The sequence below is a fragment of the Trichosurus vulpecula genome, chromosome 1 (genome assembly GCF_011100635.1).
Source record: "Trichosurus vulpecula isolate mTriVul1 chromosome 1, mTriVul1.pri, whole genome shotgun sequence".
Lineage (NCBI taxonomy): Eukaryota > Metazoa > Chordata > Mammalia > Diprotodontia > Phalangeridae > Trichosurus > Trichosurus vulpecula.
The window spans coordinates 526,342,344-526,359,351 of record NC_050573.1 but is presented as its reverse complement, the minus strand read 5'-3'; the positions used below and the strand labels follow the sequence as shown (position 1 = coordinate 526,359,351).

Genomic DNA, 17,008 nt, shown 5'->3' with positions numbered 1-17,008 from the left:
AATATACAATAATTGTATTTTTTGCTATTGTTGTTGTGATACTCACTTTGCCTGGAAGTTGTTTGTTGCCCATCCCCATTTTTATTCATTGACATCTGACCCAGCTCAAATGTGGTCACTTCCATGAAGTCTTTCCTGATCTCCCTGGCAGAAAGAGATTTGTCCAGGACCCTGCCTCTCTTGATTTTAACTCTAATATCTTTTTCCTCTGCTGTGAAATATTATTTAAAATAGGCATTGTTCTATTATTCACAGTATTTGTGACTCTGTGCCTCTAGAACAATGTAGGCACTTCATAAAAGGGATTGATATACTGTATTCACTTATACCCTTACTATATTCTCCTTTAAGTTACAATTATCTTAATATAACTTATTCTCTGTACTGAATAATAGGCTTCATGGGGTCACCTACCATTGACTTTTTTGTTTTTGTATTTCCACTAGTGCAAGGGTTTTTATAATTTAAGTGTCATAGACCTTTTTGGTGGTGTGTTGACCCCTTCTCAAAACGATGTTTTAAAATGCATAAAACACATAGCATTACAAAAGAAAACAATTTTTTCAAAAATTAATTATAAAAAAAATTCGCATTTCCCATGTTAAGTATCATCGATTTAATGTCTTTCACAGAGTATCATTCAAAGTAAATGATTAATAGATGTTTTTAAACGATTGTTTTTAACATAATTATGATGATGAAATCCTTTAACAGATCCCTTTTACACTTGACAGTATCTTACACCTTCTAAAGTTATTTCACATGAATTTCACGAGCCAATGTGTCTCGTTTGATTCTCAAAACATGAGGTAATGAGTAAACTGAAGGATAAAAAAGTTGAATGGTTGCCTTATCTCAGCCACTGGCCCATCAATCCGGGTCTTTGTACACTAATTCTTTTTTTCCTTTTTATTTTTTCTTTTATTTGTAGTTTGCAACACACGGTTCTACATAATTTTGAGTTCCAGATTTTCTTCCCTCCCTCCCAGCCTCCCTCCCCAAGATAGCATGGAATCCCATAAAACTTCCATGTATAATTTTGCATTGAATTAATTTACACACTAGTCAGGTTGTGGAGAAGAATTATGACCAATGGAATGAATCATGAGAAAGAAGAAACAGAACCAAAAAAAAACACAACCCAAAAACAAATACAAAGAAGAGAAAACAAAAGGGGGGAGAGAAAGAGGTGAGCATGAAGTGTGCCTCAATCTGCATTCATACTTCATAGTTCTTTCTCTGGATGTAGATAGCATTCTCCATCGTGTGTCCTTTGGAGGTGTCTTTGCACATTGTGTTGCTGAGAAAAGCAAAGTCTGTTAGGGTTAGTCATCACAGAATCCATATATCTGTGGTTGTGTATAATGTTCTCCTGGCTCTGCTCCGCTCACTCAGCATTATGTCGTGTAGGTTTTTCCAGGTTGTTACGAAGTCCATGTCATCCCCATTTCTTATGGCACAATAGTATTCCATTACCTTCATACACCACAGCTTGTTCAGCCATTCCCCAATTGATGGGCATCCCTTTGATTTCCAATTCTTAGCTATCACAAAAAGAGCTGCTATAAATATTTTTGTACATATGGGTCCTTTTCCCACTTGTATAATCTCTTTGGGAGACAACCCTAGATGTGGTATTGCTGGATCAAAGGGTATGAACATTTTTGTAGCCCTTTGGGCATAGTTCCAAATTGCTCTCCAAAATGGCCACATCAGTTCACAACTCCACCAGCAATGCAACAATGTTCCAATTTTCCCACATCCTCTCCAGCATTTATCATTTTCCTGTTTTGTTATTTTAGCCAAGCTGACAGGAGAGATATGGTATCTAAGAGTTGTTTTGATTTGCATTTCTCTAATAAGTAGTGATTTAGAGCATTTTTTCATATGCCTATATATATATATCTTTAATTTCTTCCTCTGAAAACTGCCTGTTCATATCCTTTGACCACTTCTCAATTGGGGAATGACTTGTATTCCTATATATTTGGTTCAGTTCCCTGTATATTTTAGAAATGAGGCCTTTATCAGTGACACTAGTTGTAAAGATTTTCTCCCAATTTTCTGCCTCCCTCCTAATTTTTGTTGCATTCGCTTTTTTGTACAAAAACTTTTCAATTTAACGTAATCAAAATTATCCATTTTTCATTTTTTAATGCTCTCCATCTCTTGTTACGTCATGAATTCTTTTCTTTTCCATAAATCTGATAGGTAAACTATTCTTTGCTCTCCCAAATTGCTTATAGTTTCAGCCTTTACTTCTAAATCATGAACCCATTTTGACTTTATTTTGATATATGGTGTAAGATATTGGTCTATGCCCACTTTCTGCCCAGCATTTTCCAATTTTCCCAGCAGTTTTTGTGAAATAGGGAATTCTTAGCCCAGAAGCTGGCCTCTTTGGGTTTACCAAAGAATAGATTGCTACAGTCATTGTCTTCTCTATCTTGTGTACCTATCCTATTCCACTGATCCACAGCTCTGTTTCTTAGCCAGTACTGGGTAGTTTTGATGACTGCTGCTCTATAGTACAGTTTAATATCTGGTATGGCTAGGCCACCTTCTATAGCATTTCTTTTCATTAATACCCTAGATATTCTAGACCTCTTGTTCTTCCAGATGAATTTTGTTATTATTTTATCCAGCTCTATAAAATAATTTTTTGGTAGTTCAATTGGCATGGCACTGAATAGATAGATTAATTTAGGTAAAATTGTCATTTTTATTATATTAGCTTGACCTAACCATGAGCAACTGATATTTTTCCATTTATTTAGATCTGACTTTATTCACGTGGAAAGTGTCTCATAATTATGTTCATTTAGTCCCTGGGTTTGTCTTGACAGATAGACTCCCAAATATTTTATAGTGTCTACAGTAACTTTGAATGGAATTTCTCTTTCTATCTCTTGCTGTTGGGCTTTGTTAGTAATGTATAGGAATGCTGAGGATTTATGTGGGTTTATTTTCTATCCTGCAACTTTGCTAAAGTTGTTTAATATTTCAAGCAGTTTTTTACTTGATTCTCTAGGATTCTCTAAGTAAATCATCATATCATCTGCAAAAAGTGATAATTTAGCTTCTTTTTTGCTTATTCTAATTCCTTCGGTTCCTTTTTCTTCTCTTATTGCTCCAGCTAACGTTTCTAGTGCCAAATTGAATAGTAGGAGTGATAATGGACATCCTTGTTTCACCCCTGATCTTATTGGGAATACATATAGCTTATCCCCATTACAAATAATGCTTGTTGATGGTTTTAAGTAGATGTTATTTATAATTTTAAGGAAGACTGTATTCATTCCTATGCTTTCTAGTGTTTTTAATAGGAATGGGTGTTGCATTTTGTCAAAGGCTTTTTCTGTATCTATTGAGATGATCATATGGTTTCTGCTAGTTTTGTTGTTGATATGGTCAATTATGCAAATCATTTTCCTAATATTGAACCAGCCTTGCATTCCTTAAATAAATCCTACCTGGTCATAGTGTATTATTCTGGTGATAGGTTGCTGCAGTCTTTTTGCTAATATTTTATTCAAAATTTTTTCATCAATATTCATTAGGGAAATTTGTCTATAATTTTCTTTCTCTGTTTTAACTGTACCTGGTTTTGGTATTAGTACCATATTGGTTTCATAAAAAGAATTTGGTAGGACTCCTTCACCTATTTTCCAAAATAGTCTACAAAGTATAGAAATTAATTGTTCTTTAAATGTTTGATAGAATTCACATGCAAAACCATCTGGCCCTGGAGATTTTTTCCTAGGGAGTTCATTGCTGGCTTGCTCAATTTCTTTTTGTGAGATGGGGTTATTTCGAAATTTTACTTCCTTTCCTGTTAACCTGGGCAATTTATGTTTTTGTAGATATTCATCCATATCTCTAACGTTATCAAATTCACGGGCATACAATTGGGGAAAATAATTCCTGATGATTGTTTTGATTTCCTCTTCGTTAGAGGTGAACTCACCCTTTCCATTATTCATACTGGTAATTTGATTTTCTTCTTTCTTTGTTTTAATGAAATTAACCATAAGTTTATCAATTTTATTGTTTTTTTCATAAAACCAGTTCTTTGTTTTATTTATTAATTCAATAGTTTTTTTGGTTTCAATTTTATAAATCTCTCCTTTGATTTCATTATTTCTAATTTGGTATTTGATTGGGGATTTTCAATTTGTTCTTTTTCTATCTTTATCAATTGTATGCCCAAATCATTGATCTCCTTTTTCCCTATTTTATTCGTGTAAGCATTTAGAGATATAAAACTTCCCTTAAGAACTGCTTTTGCTGCATCCCATAAGTTTTGGTGTGTTGTTTCATTATTGTCATTCTCTTGAATGATGTTATTATTTGATTCTCTGATTTGTTCCTTGGCCCACTCATTCTTTAGAATTAGATTATTTAGTTTCCTTAATCTTTAGCTTATTTTTCCATGGTTCTTTGTTACAAATTTTTTTTTTATTGCGTTCTGATCTGAAAAGTATGCTTTGACTACTTCTGCCTTTCTGCACTGCATTGTGAGGTTTTTATGCCCTAGTGCAAGGTCAATTTTTGAGTATGTGTCATGTACCTCTGAGAAGAAAGTATATTCCTTTATATCCCCATTTAGTTTTCTCCAGAGGTCTATCATATCTTCCTTTTCTAAAATTCTGTTCACTTCCTTAACTCCTTTCTTATTTATTTTGAGGTTAGATTTATCAAGTTCAGAAAGGGAAAGGTTGAGGTCTCCCAATATTATAGTTTTGCTATCTATTTCCTCCTGTAACTCCCTTAACCTCTCCTCTAAGAATTTGCATGCCATACCACTTGGTGCATAAATGTTAAACAATGATATTGCTTCATTGTTTATGATGGCTTTTAGCAGGCTGTAGTGTCCTTCCTTATCGCTTTTAATTAAATCTATCTTTACTTTTGCTTTGTCTGAGATTAGAATTGCTACACCTGTTTTTTTTACTTTAGCTGAGGTGCAATATATTTTACTCCAGCCTTTTACCTTTACCCTATGTGTATCCCCCTGTTTCAAATGTGTTTCTTGTAAATAGCATGTTGTAGGATTATCGTTTTTAATCCATTCTGCTATCTGCTTATCTTTTACTGGAGAGTTCATCCTATTCACATTCACAGTTATGATTTCTACCTGTATCTTTTTCTCCATCCTATTTCTCCCCTGTTTATGCTTTTATTTCTCCTTTTCCCCTTCCACTCCTCAACAAAGTTTTGCTTTTGACTGCTGCCTTCCTCAGTTTACCCTCCCTCTTTATTCCCCTCCCTTATCTTACCATTTCCCACTTGCTACTTCTCCCCTCCCTTCTGACCACCCCCCTCCCTTTTTTCCCCCTTTCCCCTCCTACTTCCTTTAGGGCAAGTTAGGTTTCTATACTTATCAGGGTATGTTATTCCCTTCTTGAACCAGATCAGATGACAGTAAAGATCAAATACTGCTCTTCTCCCTCCCTTCTTTCCCTCTACTAAAATATGTTTTTGTGCCTTTTCATTTGGTGTAATTTACCCTTTTCTACTACCTCCTTACCTCTTCTCTCAAAACCTTCCCTTTACATCTCTTAATTATGTTTTTTATCCTTGTATCAGTTATTTTATACAGACATTCACAGTCTATGTGTATCCCTTTCAATTGTCATAATAGCTGTACTCTTCTCAAGATTGAAATATATATGTATACATATAAAACATACATAAGACAATATAATCCTATATAAAGATGCAAATAATTTGGCCTTATTGATTAATAAGGTTTGTGGGGGTTTTCCTCCTGTTTACCTTTTTATGTCTCTCTTGAGTTTTGTATTTGGAAATCAAATTTTTCATTGAGTTCTGGCCTTTTCATCAGGAAGGTCTGGAATTCCCTTATTTCATTGAATGTCCATCTCCTTGCCTGAAAAATTATGCTTAGTTTTGCTGGGTAGTTGATCCTTGGTTGTAGTTCGAGCTCCTTTGCCTTTCGGAATATCATATTCCAGTGTCTCTTGTAGTTTAATGTAGAAGCTGAAAGATCCTGCGTGATCCTGACTATAGCTCCACAATATTTGAATTGTTTCCTTTTGGTTGCTTGCAGTATTTTCTCCTTGTTTTTGTAATTCTGAAATTTTGCTATAATATTTCTTGGAGTTTTCAGTTTGTGATCTCTTTCAGGGGGTGATCAGTGAATTCTTTCAATGACTATTTTGCCTTCTGGTTCTAGGACCTCTGGGCAGTTATCTTTGATAATTTCTTTGAAGATACTGTCAAGGCTCTATTTTTCATTGTGGATTTCCAGTAGACCAATAACTCTTAAATTGTCTCTCCTGGATCTATTTTCCAGGTCAGTTGTTTTCCCAATCATATACTTCACATTTTTTTTTCTATTTTTTCATTCTTTACATTTTGTTTTACTACTTCTTGATGCCTCATAGAGTCATTAGCTTCCACTTGCTCAACTCTATTTTTTAATGAGTTACTGTCTTCATTTTGCTTTTGAGTCTCCTTTTCCAATTGGTTGATTTTACCTCTCAGGGTGTCATTTTCTCTATTTGGATTCTGAATCTCCATAGCCATTTCACCAATCTTATTCTTTAGGGACTTGATTTCATCAGTGGATTCTTTTTTTCCATTTTTTCCATTTTTTTCCATTTTTTCTTTTACCTCCCTAATTTGGTTTTTAAAATCCTCCTTTAGCTCTTCCAGTAATACTTTTCGGGCTTGAGACCAGTTCACACTATCTTTTGAGGTATCAGAAGTGCATATAGTGTCATTGTTATCCTCTTCCAAATTGGTATTTTGATCATGCCTGTCTCCATAAAAGGAATCAACTGTCCTCAGTTTTTTTTTTTGTGTGTTCTTCATATTGGTTAGCCTTTTTCCTGGCTTTACAATAAATTTCTGCTTTTGGGGTTCAGGGCTCTCTGTCCCAGCTTTCTTATTCTGGGGATTGTGAGTCTAGTTGTTGGCTTTCTGAATTATAGCCTTCAGTTTCCTGAGGTGTGGGGGAAGGGATCTGGCTGCCCCAAATCTCCTCTTCCCCTGGGGTTGCTCTCCAGCACTGTTGCTCTTCAGCAATGGTCTCAGCTCTTTGTTGCTTGAGCTGGGTGTCTGGCACTTCCCCTGGGGTAGGAAGAGCAAGTCTGGGCTCCTGGTGTTGACCCCTGTTGGCTCTGCCCCTCTGGAACTTGAGTACTCCCACTACTCGGCCACTGAAGCCCCACTTCTGTCTCCTCTATTCCAGCATTTTTTTGTTTTTGTTTTTGTTTTTTTTTTGTGAGGAATTCTCTGATTGGGTAGGGGAGGGATTAGAGCCTTTTACCTGACCATTATGTCTCCCAGAAGTTCAAGAAACCCTGTTTCACACCTTTGGGCTGTAAGCCTGAGGAGTTGGTGTCTCACAGCCAGTGCCTTTGCACTGCCTCTCCTCACTTCCACAGACTGCCGTCCTGTGTTGGGAGGCCTGGGGAACCCCGCTGGTTTCAGGCACCCGGCTTTCTCCCAGCCTGTCTCCCACGTGGGTTTCCCAGCCGACTGCTTCTGCTTTGGTGCTGTCTGGAGCAGCTCTGCATGCTGAGTGCTCTCCTAGCCCACAGATTCGTTTCTTCAGCCTTTCAGACTCTCCTGGCTGGGAAATTTGCCCCACTCATACTGCTCACAGTTCCTAACTCCCTCAAATCTGCTCAAATTCACTTTTTTTGTCAGAATCTGACAGAACTTGTGAGAGAGCTCCAGTAAGATACAGTTTTCATATGGCCATCTTTGTACGCTAATTCTTGCCAGTACATCACATATCTTCTAATCTAAAGCTTCACATGAAGTCTCTCCTATCTATGCATCAATATCTGGAGATAAATACTCCTGCATAGTCAGTAGAAAGGCGTAGAGATCTTTCTAAACTGGCCTCAAAACTAAAAAGTCAAGTTCTGCCTCTCACATATGCTGGTTGGGTGACCTTAGGAAAAGTAATTAATTGATGTTGGAGAAAGCTCTCTAAGGCTAAAAGTTATGGGAAAAGTCAGGTGATAATAGCCATTTACCTAACCTGGGAAATCTTGTGTCAGTTAAAAAAGGTCTAATTATCATCCCCTAGAGCACTGAGGGCACAGGACTCAAAAGGAAATACCTTTTGAATCAATGGCTAAATCTGCCAGAGAATATTAATAACCACTCAGGCAGAAGTCACTGTAAACTATTCAGTGTCCAGGCCTTGTTAATGAAGTCTTTGTACAAGGAAAGAGGGCCTGAATACTACTACACACTCTATCCTGTAACACTGAAGGACACGTCCTCTTTAACTTTTCTTTATAAAATCTAACACATTAAAAGAATTAAAGATCCTAGAACTGAAGCAGAACATCCAAGCCTCTCATTTTACAAATGAGGAAACTGAGGCCTACAAAGAGTGATCGATTTACCCAACACTACATACGAAATAAGCATCAGAGATGGCATTTGTATCCAAGTCTCCTGAGCCAAGAGCAAATGCTATTTCCACTGTACAAGGAGAATAAAGCAGAGTTAGAAGAAACTCACTTTGTTATGAGAAAGTAAAGTGCCAAAGAAAGGAAGAGGTGATGGTCCTGGAATTCCCAGGTCCTTAAAGAGCTTGTGTGTCCAGGTCCCATATCTGTAAAGCAAAGGAAAAATACAAAGACATTAAAGCCAAAGCCAAGACCAAAGACAAATGATGCGGCCCACTTGTCAGTAATCAGAAGGGGAGGAGCTGTAAAGGCAACTCTAAGGCAAGGCTAGGTTCACTCAGACACAGATACCAAGGGGGCACTTCCAAAGATACTTCATAGCTTCCACAAACATCCTGACACAATACAAGGCTAAGCTGAGATTCTTTGAAGTCCTACCTGCAAATCAGTAAAGCCTGAGAAAACACAATAGGTATACTCAAGTTTGGCAAATCTTGAAGTAAACCACCATCACTATTGCTTCTGGAATATACTCCCCCTCTGCCTGAACTCATTCCATCATTACTACAGCTGAACTCTATTGGGCTGTGACTAGGACCAAATCTCTGTTGCTAGACTGGACTCAGTCCATGGTCAATGCAACTTACATATGACCAAGACAGATGAGGACATGAGCCTCATACATGAAACTTTCCTCTCCGGGAACCAATTCAGCTCTGGTGCCTCAGACACCAGACCACTCATCTTTAGAACCAGAACACCAGACACCATGTAAGTAAGGTGGATTTTAGTGTAAATAAGTGGATTTTAGTCTGTGTAAAGTAGATTTTTATTATTTTTTCTTTTAGTTCAGTTTCCCAGCATCCATGGCTATAACAATCTGTACTTCCCAGGCACATGGTTCAAAGCATGCTTGTGTAGCATTATGTAATGATAAATAATATACACATCTGTGCTTAAACTGTAAACATTCACTGTGACTGTGCAGTGAGATGCATAGATAAGGTGATATAAACTTGTGAGGCTATTGGTAGCAATTTGCCTTCTTTGTCTGTTGCCCTGTAAATCAGATGGGCACTGGTCACTGAGTTGGGGAACCCTTGGAGTTGAATGCACAAGCTGGAATGCTGTGTGTGCCATGACTGGCCCCCATCAAGTATTGGGGGGATCTGTTTGCCTCAACTGGGCCGCATTGAGGCTTGAGGTAATTGAGGGGTGTGCACAAATTATGCCTGTCTCAATCGACCCCATTGAGATGTAGGGTTAGTTGCCCTCCCATTTCTAGCTGGCACTTGAGTTAAAGGTGAGTAAGGAATGCTGTAGGAGGCTGTACTCATTATCAACAACCTTTATAAGGAGACTAGACTAGAATAAAGTAAGATTATTAACCCCTTTGAAGCTGTCTTTCCTGTCTGAACAGATCAAGAGTGAAACTGTACTAGCAGCCATCCCATGTGCTAGAGTTATCTTACATACCACATTCACAGTTTCCAATATCTTTCACTCAAATCAATGACCCACCCCAACACCAAAGATTTAAATACCACACCTCTTACTGTTAGGACCTTATGTACAGGAAGAGCTCTTTACACCATTCCTAAGATCACTCCTTCTTTGACACTAGAAAGAGGTATAACTGTTTGCTAAGACTAGTGTACTCCTACTATTTACTCTTCCATTTGATTAGAGAGCTCCCACATGACTAAGCAAAAACCACCCATTTTCCTTGCCTCCATTTCCCATTCTCTTTTCTCTACATGTCATAGTCCTACTCCTCTCAGGTAGCGATCCAGCTGTGCCCACCACTTCCATTTTGTCCTCTGCATCTGCATTCTATTATCAACACATTTCCTTTCATCTCCTGGATTCTCATGACCCCAGGTATAAAATCCTGGTGGACAACTCAGTACACTCCTCCCTTGCTCCTCATTACCCTTCCCAGACCCTTTCTCTGGCATTACTTAGCAACCTGTCATCCTTTGAGTTTCATTCTTCCCAGATATATCTTAACCAATCTAGTTTTGAAAGTAGTTACACACAGGATTACAGCTGTTTATTTTTTCTCAAGCGCTTCACACCCCGGCTCACTCTTCTTCTGCAATCTAACCCTGCCCTTATGCCAGATGACATAAAAATTCAGTTAGTCCTCAGAACACCTTGGCCTCCCTATTCCTTAACCTCAATTCTCAATTCCTATTCACTCATTTCCCATTAGTCACATACAGCAATAATAACAGCCTTGATCTCACTATCACCCCAAATATTCTATTTCCATGGTCAAGATTTCTAAACTTGCTTTATCTGACAACATCTTATAATTTCTTTCCTCTCCATATCTCATTTTTGTAATCTTATTTTTCATGTTTACCTTGAACTCTAGTCCCAGAACCATCACCATTCAGTACCCTCCTAAGTTGTGGCTTCAATTTTCTTAAAAAAAATAATTTAATATTAAAAAGCTTTGTCCCATTCTCCCGCCATCATCTTTTTCTTCTTCTCCTCCTCCTTCTTCTCCTCCTCCTCCTCCTCCTTCTCCTCCTCCTCCTCCTCCTCCTCTTCCTTCTCCTTCTCCTCTCTTTCTTCTTCTCCTCCTCCTCCTCCTCCTTCTTCTTCTTCTTCTTCTTCTTCTTCTTCTTCTTCTTCTTCTTCTACTTCTTCTTCTTCTTCTTCTCTCTCTCTCTCTCTGTTTGCTCACACACACACACTCACTTATGCCCACACACATGCACATACACACATACACACATATACACACATATACACTAAGAAAAGAAAAAGGAAAACAAAACCTCTATAACAAATAAACAGTCATGAAAAACACATCCACACATTGTCCGTATCCATAAATTTGTGTCTCCCTCCACATAGCTGTTCCATCACCTCTGTCAAAAGATGGACAACATTCTAAATTATCAATCCTTTGGACTCATTAATCATAGGTAATCATGATAGTGGAGTTCTGAAGATTTTCAAAATTGATAATTTAAAAAATATTATATTATTAATTATTCTTCTTGTTCTGTTCACTTTGCTTTGCATTCAGTTCAAAGTGAGGTTTAAGTCATATGCTTCCCCCGTCCTTCCTCTTTTATATGGGTTTCTGCTTTCACCTCCAATTATGAGATATGTCCCCACTATTCCTCTTTTCTTCCCCAGTATATTCTTTCCCTCCTCCCTTCCCTTTATCCTTTAAGATCGTCAAAACTTTACAAAAAATCACTTCCAAGGTGACAATCTCATTTGCCCCTTCTATGACCTCATCTGGAACTATACTTGTCATGAGATATTGCATTCTATGTCTTACCCAATTGGAATGTAAACATTTCATCCCTAAAATATTTTAGTCTTTTCTAATTGCTCACCTTCTCATATATCTCTTTACTCATAAATTTATAGTTTAAAGTTTCTACTTTAATCTGGTCTTCTCTTCCAGAATGCATGGAAGTTCTCTATCTCTTCATCAATGCTTTTTCCTCCAGTATAATTAAACTCAGTTTTGATGGGTTAGTTACTTTTGGTTCTAAGTGTGTGTCATTTGCTTTGGGGAGCACCATATACTACACTCTCTATTCCTCTTTATTGTAAGCTGCTAAACTTTATAAGGTCCTGTCTGTAGCTTCTCATTACTTAATTTCTTTCTTAGCATTTGCAATAGTTTGCTTTGATTTGGACCCTTTGGATACAGGTTCTGACATTCCTAGGCGTTTTCATTTAGACATCTCTTTCCAAAACTATCTAGTGAATTCATTTAGTCATCTCTTTCCAGATTTATCTGGTGAATTATTTCAATTTTTACTTTGCCTTTGAGTTCAATGAAATCTGAGAAATTTTCTTTCCTATTTTCCCAAAATATTATTCCTGTGCTCTTTTTTCTGTTCATGGCTTTCAGGACTTCATTGATTTTTGAATGATCTTTCCTTGATCTATTACCTGGGTCATTTCTTTATATGTGAGACCTTATAGCATCTTTTTTCAATCTTTTGGCTTTCTTTTAATATTTCTTCTTCTCCCATAGAATTGTTAACTTCTGTTGGTCCATTCTAATTTTCAAAGAAGTAGTTACTTGGATAAGATTTTGGTACCCTTCATGACAAACAGTTAGTTCTTTTTCCAAGTGTGCCCTCCAGGTCTCTCATTTCTTTTCCAGTTCTTTTCTCTGTCAGACTTAATTTATAATATCATTTTAATTTTATTTGTGGTTTTCTACAAGGGTAGATGGACAGATATAGAGATAGATATTTAGATAGATGATAGATAAATATACATACACTCATATATACACACATATGTGTGTGTGCATATGTATGTACGTATGTATACTCCTCTTCTCTTTTTGCTTTAGTGCTTGGATATCCTTGGTCTACTTCAGATTGGATGATTACTTCAGACTCCCTCTCCAAGCTCTGCCCTGGGCTAGGGTCTGAATCTGTGATCTTTTCTATGCTAGCCTTACTTGACTTGCATTTTGGCTTATAATCTCATTATTCACCTGAAATTGCTTCCTCCAATGGTAGCAACAATCTCTTAATTGTGAAATCAAATTCAATGATTTTTCTCAGCCCTTCCTCTTGGATGCTGTCTCTTTAAAATCTCTAACATGTTCACAGCTAATTACAAACAGGATTTACTCACCCAGGCATAAAAAAATCATCAATTGTTGTAAGGTGAGGGAAGATGTGAGATACCTCTTTCAAGATATCCTTATACCATTACTTTAGAGCTAGGTGGCCTGGTGGATAGAACACTAGACCTAGAAAGAGGAAACCTTTGGTTCAAATAAGAGCTTTCAACACTAAATAGATGTGTGATGATGACCAAGTTACTTAACCTCTGTTTGCCTCAGTTTCCTCAGTAGCAAAATGAAGATAATAATAACTACCTTACAGGATTGTTGCAATGATCAAATGAGATTATTGTTAAACCATGTGCCACAGTACCTGGAATATAGTACAAGCCTGAAAAAGTCTTTCTTTCTTACTTCCATGCTTCCTTCCTACTTTTCTTCCTTCCTCAATCTTTCCTTCCTAACTTCCTTTCTTCCTTACTTCATTATATACTGCAACATACTCAAGCTCATGATGTACCTATCCAATATTCTTTGAGAGGCCCACAAGTTTAAGTTCTCAAGGACTTTTGTACTGAATAAGACAAGCTTGCTAAAGGTGTTTGATATTGATAAGGAAGATGTTTGGCAACAGAGTCCAAATCAGGAGGGTAGATGGTAAGGTGCCCCAAATGTTTCCATTTGCTAATGCCTTTGAATTCATTGTCCTAAACCAGAATACATTGCAGCACCTGGTAATTAGCTCCACAATGGTTCTATTCAATTTTGGTGGGGTTATGAAGAATCAGGTACTCTAACTCATTGCTGATGGGACTTCAGAAATATTTTGGAAAGCAGTGTCCCAGCACATTATAAGAGTCACAAAATTGAATATGCCTTTTAATTAAGTAGGGCAGTATCACAGAAATAAACACAAAATGGCCAAATTACCTATACACATAAAAATATATTCATTGGTTCTTTATTTTGAAAAGCACAAATAGGGGACATATATTCAAAACTGGCTGAACTAATTATGGCACATTATCATAACCAAGTATAATAGAGTCTCCCACAATAATTATAGTTAATGCACAAAAGAAAATGAGGAATTAACTTTATGAAATGAGGTATAGCAAAATAAATAAAACCAGAATGGTTACACCCTTACACCGAGGGGTATATGATCCAGCTGGGAAGTATGTGGGTTCAAATACGGTAAAAATTTCTAGAAAGCCTGAATAAAAACTATATTATTTTCTTCCTTGTTATTTATATGTTACTTCAGCTGCTTCTACTTCAATATATGCTGCAGTGTGTGGTAAGTTTATGACAGTTGTTTTAAAGGCTCAACTCATTAAGTTTAAACTTCACAATAAAGTTTCCAATACCTTTTGAAAAGAATTTATTTGCTATACAATTCATCTTCTGTATATCTAATATTGTATTATTTCCTTATCTAGGATATGGTTTCCCTTCTTTTCTTGCGCAGCATCTGTTTGCTGATTGTAACCTCAAAGTAATAGGTTCCATAGATATACTATATCATAGTGCATTACTTTATATTATATTTGTGTCCTTTTCTGCTGTATTCTTAGGCAGGCTACTTCTCTTCTCTTAACCGCAAGCTCCTCATCTGCCAAATGAGAGAGAAAGTGAGGGTGTTGTAGAAGATAAAGGTCTTTCCTAGGTTTCATACCCTATGCTGCTATAAACACTGTATTACATTATTACCCTCGGCCAGCAATGGCGTAAAGCAGCACACATGGGCAGTTCTGATTTCTAATATGGAACTTAAAATGATAGAATCATAAATTTATAGTATTAGGAGGCTTTCCAGTCTATCTTCAAAGTCTTCTTGTTATATAAATGAAGGAACTAAGGCTCCGCTATTTAAGATCCTTGGCCAAGCTCACATAGGTGAGCATCAAGAGAGGAATCTGAATGTAGGTCCTTTCACTCCAGAGTGCATTATCATTCTAGTTTGCTGGGTGCCTCCTAAGCCATAAGTGCTACTGTAATTTTGGCATAAATGCAGAAGGTTCCCATGGCATCTAATATTCCTATTTCCCTTATGACCTTCTGGGATTTTCTGGTAGCTCTAAGAAAGAAACCTGTATATTAGGATAATGATATTAAACTATCTCCCTGCTCAATAACAACTTCATTCATTCAAACTGGTCATTTTTTATATCCATGTGAATAATTACTAACACGTACTCTCTATTCACTTACAGGGAGTTCTGAAACTCGTAGTACACAAGGAACATGTGAATATCAACTTCTACTACCCAAATAAATTAAAATGATTCAGAGTCTACAGGAAAAAAATGAAAGGAAAATTTACAAATTTCCACTAACTTTCCTCTAACATTTAGAAGTAACAACTGTCTCATTTTCTGGTTAAGTAACCAATATACCAGGAAATAAACAAAGACCAAAGCACAAAATGTTTATCTCCAATAGAGCATAATTAAATTATCGACTTTGAACTCACCAGAAGCCTTAAAAAATAAGGAGAGCAGGTGCTGAAGTTTAGGGGGCTACAACATCTGCAGTTGGGACTCTACCTGTTCTACTGCTAGTACAAACTTTAAGTCTCATCAGCTTGGGGGATTGTAACACTAGACATAATTGATCAACTGGTATTTTTTGTACAGAGAAGCTTCCATCACTGACATGTGTCCATGACATTTACCAGTTTTCTAGTTCCCTGCCTTTCCAGGACAGTGATTACTTAATCATGATGTATAGAGCCTAACAGGAATGCTCAACTTTGGGGGATACTCCCACCACAAAGCCTTTGAAAATCAGAATGCAGAAATAAGTCATACAGAATTCCTCTAAACCAACTGATGGAAAAGACTATAGCATTTTCATCAGGATGAGGACTAGCAAATAAGCTGTAATTTTGTTAGACATCAGGAAATACCTTTTAAACTTTGAAAAATAAAATAGAGAACAAAATTGGAAAGGAAATATGAAAAACAGGCAATTGGCCTGAACTCAGGTTTCTTTAAGGAGTTTTCTCTGCTTTTAAACTACTTGTCCAATGCAAAAGGAATAGGCTCAAAGTCTATACTTTTGGGAAAAAACAATATGGCCTTTGATCAAAGAGTTTATAGCATTCCCTTGATACTTTTTCTAGCAAACTATCTCAATTCATTTATATAAACAAAGAAATGTCAAAAGTTTCCAATACAGAAATCATAAATAACAAATATATCCTTATGTACATTATACAAAGAGTAGGAGAATCTTGAAACCAGTCATTGTGAAATGTCCTGTGACAATCACAGAGGAGCTTCGTCTAATCCAAATTGTAGGAGGGAAAAAAAGGTCACTTACAGATAAAGGAGAGTCAGGAAGAGAACAAGCAGTGCCCAAGTTCCAGCATTTAAGCTTGGGATGATGTTCATTGTCATGCTCTCTAGTCGGCTTATTCTTTCTGTCTCTTCTCCTCCTCTCTCTCTGTGCCTTAGTCCTTAATACCTCCGCTCGAGTGCTGTTATAATTCCTGACAAATTCTGAGAATACACAGACTGTAAAGCAAGGCTGGAGTTACAGGGTCAACAAATGAAATTATGATCCAGCTGGGAAGTTTTATGGTTCCTATTACAAGTCTTTATTGCCAGAGTCCCAAAGTTCATCTTGTTTGTCCTATTGTAGGAAAAAAAAATCTTGGTATCCCGTGATGGTCAGTTAAATTTAGAATGTAATAATTAACCATTTTAAATAAATAATGACACAAACATCTTTGAGGGCCCTCTCCTGTCATCCTGATGAACCTCTGGTCATTTAACCCAGATGGCTCCAAGAGAAAAAAAGTTAGGCTGGTAACTTTGCACAGCCCTCCCTCACTTAAATCCCATGCACTTTCAAGTCATAGCATCACTTCCTGATGCCATAGTCCTCTTCAATAATGAAGGACAAACAACAACAAAAATAATACAAACATCTTTAATCCTTATGAGAAATAGTATTGAAAAAATCACACTGCAGTTAAAGTTTTATGATGTTTGAACCACAGATCAGTCTCATCCAACCTTTTGTTGTTAGTTATTGA

The 17,008-nt window shown here is 36.9% G+C and overlaps 1 protein-coding gene across 1 annotated transcript in view; it reads right to left on the bottom strand.

Moving 5' to 3' along the window:
* The window catches only part of LOC118833852 (cytochrome P450 3A8-like), a 73,459-nt gene extending 56,884 nt beyond the window's left edge, over window positions 1-16,575 (bottom strand). The window contains exons 1-2 of the mRNA XM_036741269.1: window positions 16,291-16,575; window positions 8,512-8,605 (exon numbers count right to left, since the gene is read on the bottom strand). Of these exons, the coding sequence (XP_036597164.1) occupies window positions 8,512-8,605; window positions 16,291-16,367 (171 nt within the window). The 5' untranslated portion in view covers window positions 16,368-16,575. The remainder of the gene's footprint in view (window positions 1-8,511; window positions 8,606-16,290) is intronic.
* Between the last annotated feature and the right edge of the window lie 433 nt (window positions 16,576-17,008).